Source organism: Jaculus jaculus, chromosome 18, assembly GCF_020740685.1.
Source record: "Jaculus jaculus isolate mJacJac1 chromosome 18, mJacJac1.mat.Y.cur, whole genome shotgun sequence".
Lineage (NCBI taxonomy): Eukaryota > Metazoa > Chordata > Mammalia > Rodentia > Dipodidae > Jaculus > Jaculus jaculus.
The window spans coordinates 53,940,909-53,946,908 of record NC_059119.1 but is presented as its reverse complement, the minus strand read 5'-3'; the positions used below and the strand labels follow the sequence as shown (position 1 = coordinate 53,946,908).

General features: G+C 38.0%; 1 protein-coding gene across 5 annotated transcripts in view; it reads right to left on the bottom strand.

Moving 5' to 3' along the window:
* Positions 1-3,295: 3,295 nt before the first annotated feature.
* The window catches only part of Atl2 (atlastin GTPase 2), a 50,860-nt gene continuing 48,155 nt past the window's right edge, over positions 3,296-6,000 (bottom strand). For 2 of the 5 annotated variants that reach the window (XM_045137480.1, XM_045137484.1), the window contains exons 13-14: positions 5,695-5,709; positions 5,139-5,586 (exon numbers count right to left, since the gene is read on the bottom strand). In XM_045137480.1, the coding sequence (XP_044993415.1) occupies positions 5,479-5,586; positions 5,695-5,709 (123 nt within the window). In that variant the 3' untranslated portion in view covers positions 5,139-5,478. Of the gene's footprint in view, positions 5,107-5,138; positions 5,587-5,694; positions 5,710-6,000 lie in introns of those variants that run through there. The other 3 variants (XM_045137482.1, XM_045137483.1, XM_045137481.1) reach the window with 2 other exon arrangements.

Below are 6,000 nucleotides of genomic sequence, written 5' to 3'. Positions count from 1 at the left end.
TCAAACTCCATCTCTCTTGGAGCCAAGCATGGTGACATGCACTTACAGACCCAGTTATTCAGAAGGTTAAGGCAACACTGTGAGATCCTAACTCAAAAATTGAAAAAGAAAAAAAGCATCCACCTTTAGAAGAAGCAAAGCAATTATTTGATTATTAAACACTTACCTAGGAAAATAGCCAAGTCATATGAAAGACTATCATGCATACTATACAGTATTATTTTCATGTCTAGTGAAAATGTGAAAGCACCAGAATGTATGATATCTAAATCTCTGTATGCCAACCAAAACTAAGTTGAAAGAAAGATCTGAAAAAAGTGTACTATTTGCACACAAGACATGCCAAGAGGCAGAGTAAAGACTACAATACTGTATATACCAAACTCAGTAATGGTTACTTATGAGGGATATAGTCTGAGGACCAAGAATTTTTCTTTTGTCTTTGTCTATTTATTTATTACGAGAAAGGCAAATACAGAAGGGGCATGCCAGGGCCTCTAATCACTGCAAACGAACTCCAAATGCATATGCCACCTTGTGCATCTGGCTTTAGGCGAATACTGGGGAATCGATCAAACCTAGGTCCTTTGGCTCTGCCAACAAGCACCTAATTGCTAAGCCATCTCTCTCTCTCTCTCTCTCTCTCTCTTTTTAAATTCATTTCTGTACATGTGTGTGCACATGAGTATGGCAGCTGCAAACAAATACCAGATTCTTGTGCAACTTTTTGGCATCCACCTGCAGGTGGTTGTTTATCAAACCGGGCGCTAACGGGCTTTGCATACGAGCACCTTTTAACCACTAAACCGTCCTCCCAGCCGCACCCTTTTGAAGACAGGACCTTCCTACATAGCCTGAGCTGTGCTAGAACTTGAAGTCCTCTTGCCTCAGCCTCCTGAGTGCTGTTATGACAAACAGGCACCACCATGCGGCTGAGTCGTTTTCTTACAAATAATGCCATGGACAACTTTCATCTTGTTCCAGTAGTTTTAAAAGTCTTGTTTTCTCCGCTTTTCAGTGCTTCTCACAACGTGGCCAAGTCTGAGCGGACTCTTGAGCTGGCGATGGTGCTTTTCTGCATCTGAGGTCTCATACCATCTCACTCTTCTGCGTCTGGTTTTTCAGACAGGGCCTCACTATGAAGCCCGGGCCAGCTTTGAATTCTCTTCTCCTGCCTCGATTGTGGGCGGGCGTTACCATGCCCGGGTATGAGACTTCTGCCAAAGGTCTCCTACTTCCCAGGACTTGTCACAGTATGAAGAGTTCCAATATATATATGGAAATATATATTTTTTTTAATGAGCAATAGCTGTTATCCCCAACCCAGGTCTTGTTTTATACATATCTTTAGGCACTTTTGACCTAGTCTACTGCTATCTTTGGCCCCAAAAGTCACTAACCTATAGAAGAATATAGAAGCTATAATTCACTGGACTATGTTAAGGACAACTCAATTTATTAACCTAAATTTTATGAAATAAATCTAAAGGACAGAAAAAGTACCTAGTATCTAACATAAGACCTAAGTAGATAAAAATGACAATCCTTAGAAAAGCCCTAATTTAGCTTTGAGCCACACGACTGGAGAATTCCTCAGTCAGTTCTCACAAGGGCAGAGGCGCCAGACAGATTCCAAACAAGACAGTCATATGATCTGTAAACTCTGGCCAAGAGAGAAGATGGCTATTAGAAGCACAGCTGCCAACTCTCCAAGATGATTTTCAACATCAAACTACAAACTATGGTAAGACCAGAACATTAACATACATATATCAATTTGGTCAAATTAGCAGGTAAGAATTGAGGGCAAAGCCTAGATGTATGCAAGAGATACACAGAACTCACACTAGCAGTTAAGCTACTAACCAAAAGTCTATTTAGTACCTTTCTAAAGAGCTAAGCAAATGTTTTCCATTAGACTATTTTGGATATTTATGCAGCAAACCCTAATAGCCCCTTCACAATGCTTTCTGAAAGTTTATAGTATGTCTTAATGGGTCCTTCCTTAAACCAGTTAAAACCAAACTTTTTAAAAATCCTATAGTGGGACAGCATAACTAAAATAGCACTCTTGCCTAGACAAAAGTGCCTAGCCTTCCCAGTCCAATTCTGCAGGTAAAGTAAAACCCAGCTCAGCGTTTAAACATCTACCTCTCTCTAAGCCGGGCGTGGTGGCGCACGCCTTTAATCCCAGCACTTGGGAGGCAGAGGTAGGAGGATCACCATGAGTTCGAGGCCACCCTGAGACTACATAGTGAATTCCAGGTCAGCCTGAGCTAGAGTGAGACCCTACCTTGAAACAAACAAACAAACAAACAAATAAAAATCTACCTCTCAAAAGTGAAACACTAATATTGAATTTTACAAAGAATCTTTAGAAGGAAGACTAGCAATCCTCATGAGAAATAAGTAATGGCAGGGTCCCAAATGACTAACTGGTCCTGTCACAAAAGTAACTTATGTAAGCCACAGGACGATAAATCTTTTGTCATTGGGAAAAACCTTCTACCTTTTCACAAAACCTACTATGTTGAGCCACACCACAGGAAATATACGAACCCTGTGTGCTGGGGGCTGTAACTCAGCAGGTTAAGTGCATGCCTGGCGTACACAAAGGCCCATGTTCAATCCCCAGCACCACAAAAACGAGGCACGGCAGCCCACCTAGAAGGTAGAAACAAGATCAGAAATTGAAGTTGAAGGTTATCCTCAGCTACATAGTGAGTTTGAGGTCAGCCTGGACTACATGAGACCCTGTCTCAAAAAAAGAAATAAGAAAATATACTAACACCAAGGTTGTTATCTCATTGAGCAGTTTTATTTTTAATCCTTTTCACTGCTTGTTTAATGATGTTCAGAGCCTTCCAGTTGAAACTACTTTCTTGGAATCCTCTAGAAAATTATATTCTCTTTAGAGAAAACACTCTCCTTAACATATAAAACACTATGGGACTTAATGGTCTACAGTTCACTGTTTTTTAAAAGATAAACTAGGGTCTGTGAAGATTGCTCAGTGGTTATAATGGTACTTGCTAGCAAAGCCTACCAGCCCAGAGTTCAGTTCCCAAGATGTCTCCATAAGATGGATGCACAGAGTGGCACAAATATCTGGTGTTAAACATACACACATACACACACACACAAATAATTTAAAAAAATAAGCTATATAAGTTTTGAACCCCAGAACAAATGCTATTATACAACAAATCTTTTATTTTACCATGTATTTTTTCATTCATTAAAAAGTTTATATGATTCATAAAACTGAGTCGGAAAAGAAATAATAAAGAGACACTTTTCAGATGAATTCTTTATGTTTAAGAACAGATGAGAAGTTGCAATTTAATACAGTGAAAACAAATACAATCCAGATAAAACAGAATTTGAATGGGGGAGGAGGGAAGAGATCTTAGCCAAAGTAAACTTAGACCTTCCATGCATGCAACTCAGTAATTCAATTTTCTCCACTCAAAAACCAAATGGAGATGGTTGGGTATTTCTAAACAAAGTTACAAAAGCACTGAAAAAAACCTTCACCTTACATAAAACACAGGCACGCGCACATGCACACAGAGGGAAGGAAGGAGGGAGGGAAAGAGGGAGGGAAGGAAGAGCAGGGAGGGAGGAGGGGTGAGGGAAGGAGGGAGGAAAGGAGAGTGTGGACAGAGCGTAAGTGAAGTAGTAAATCTCCAGCTAGGCTAACTCACAACAAACATTCCCTCACATATATAGACACAGAAAAATAATTTTTTACAAGCTTAGCTTTGAAGTACAATACCTTTGAGCTCTCAGCTTGGGTGTATCCTGCTCATGCATTTTTCAATATAAACAAATATGAATTATGGAGTGGAATATACTTGAAGAATTCCCTTGAAAAGAACCACAAGTTTCATTTTATATATACAACAAAATTTTAATTATGTACTGAAAATAAATTACAGGAAATAACTTTAAAATACAACAGAGGACAAGTCACAATAAACATTCCCATTGAGTTCCCTTAGGGGTGAGATTGCAGTGCTCAAGGAAGATAAATATCACAAATATATCAAAACTTCAAATTGTCTATGCATTCACACTGACGTGAGCCACAAACATTCCTTTCACAGGGACTGTACTTATAAGCCTACCACAGAACCAGATTTTGCCATAAACTACAAAACTTTTAATACAAAATTGTATTTATATATTTATAATCCATGTACATGCCCTATCTGTGATTTTAGAAAATAAAAGCTACACACTGTACAAACACTCTTAACTCATAGCTGTAGGCAACATTTTTGGATGGAATTTCTCCCCCAATAAAATTAATGGCATATTTTATGTACATGAAGGCTAAACTGCAAAAAGACAGTTCAGTTTCCCAGATATGCATCTCCTTTTAGGGCAGGGCTATAAATTTTAAAAGGCAAGACAAATGTACACCTCAGAATTACTTTCTTAGCTACGAGTTGTGATGTAATTTTCATGAAGTTTCTGATCCATGCATTTATGTAATACTGGTATTGAAGGCAGTAAAGCAATATATACTTTAATGTGGCTCAATAAAGGCTTCATTGTCATTCTGATCTGATTCTTGATACAGTGATTCATAAATTCTCTAAAAATTAAAATTTCAATGGGACACTATAATAAAGAGATTCTAAATAGATTTCTTAAAATATTTCCCTGAAATATCCTTTTACATAAGACAAATTTCACTAACATTAGATTAAGTAGAAAGAAAGAAAAGAATTAAACATGGCACAAGTGTGCATGATAAACTAATGCTCCTCAGCCAATCACCAGGTCTCAGGAGCCATTAAAAGAATGTTTCTTAAAACCAACAAACAGTTTTCACACTCTGTGGCAGCCATCTGTGAAGCCAGTTATACTAAACTACTTCTGCAGTTGATTGTAAACTTTGGTTTATTTTTACTTGAGTTCTCATTGTACAGCAAGCATGAAAAAAAGGGAGAGTGGAGTCCATGAGGAGATGAACTGTCAGTCTGTCTTTAATCGGGCATGATGCGACACTTGGTCAGTCAGGCCTGCTTTGATAGAGTTTGTTACAGACTGCCTTATGTTTTCCTCCATCAAATTATCACCCAGGGGCTTCAATACCTGTGGTATGAGAGATGTGCAAAACAAACAAAAACATGAGGTAAAAAAAGAGTTACATATAAAAATAGATATAAAAATTCAATTCAAAGCAATGACAAAAATAACCAGGAATGTGAGAAATAAAAAGATGATTCTCCCCAAAAATATTATGATGCTACAAATAATGCAGTTAGACATTTTATAATGCAATAAAAGTTACTTTCCTCTCATTCAAACCATTTACAGATCCTATGAGATGGATGTGCAATTCCATACCCTATATGCAGCATCAAATCTGGTATGTACACAGCATGTAAGCAGGACGGTCCTGCTTATTGTCCTACATGTGTAAGTGTGAACACTTCAGATAGAGAAGAAAGCTAAAAACACTGTCTAATTTTTCTTCTTGTTATTGTTGGATGACAGTCTCTGTCGCTGTGCTGATGAAAGAGCACGATGGGCCACTCGACGTCTAGTAACTTCAAACAGTTTGGAAAACACCTAAAACACGGAGTGATTTGTTAGGAAAAATGACTCAGAGTGCCTCAAAGCTAAAGAGTCTTATATAAGATATATATATAAGAATCTGAGACTTTGTAGGTTTCTCACCTTCCTGGGACTCCTCTGAAGCAAAAGGAAAAAAAATAAAAAGAAACTTAGACAAAGTTTGTTGGCAAAGTACAGCTCTTCTCTGGCTAGGGATAACCTTACCTCATGACACTATACTGAAAATAATTTTACACCCTTTAACGAGTCTTTCATGTAGCCACATTTTTAGTAACAGTGCCTGTCAGATCCTAGAACCATCACTAACAGATGAGTGTGTCTCTAAAGACACTGCACAATTACTGAAATTCCTGTTGTAGACAATTAGTCTCACTGACTCAAAAGCTTAAAGATTTTTTTAAAGTGAGC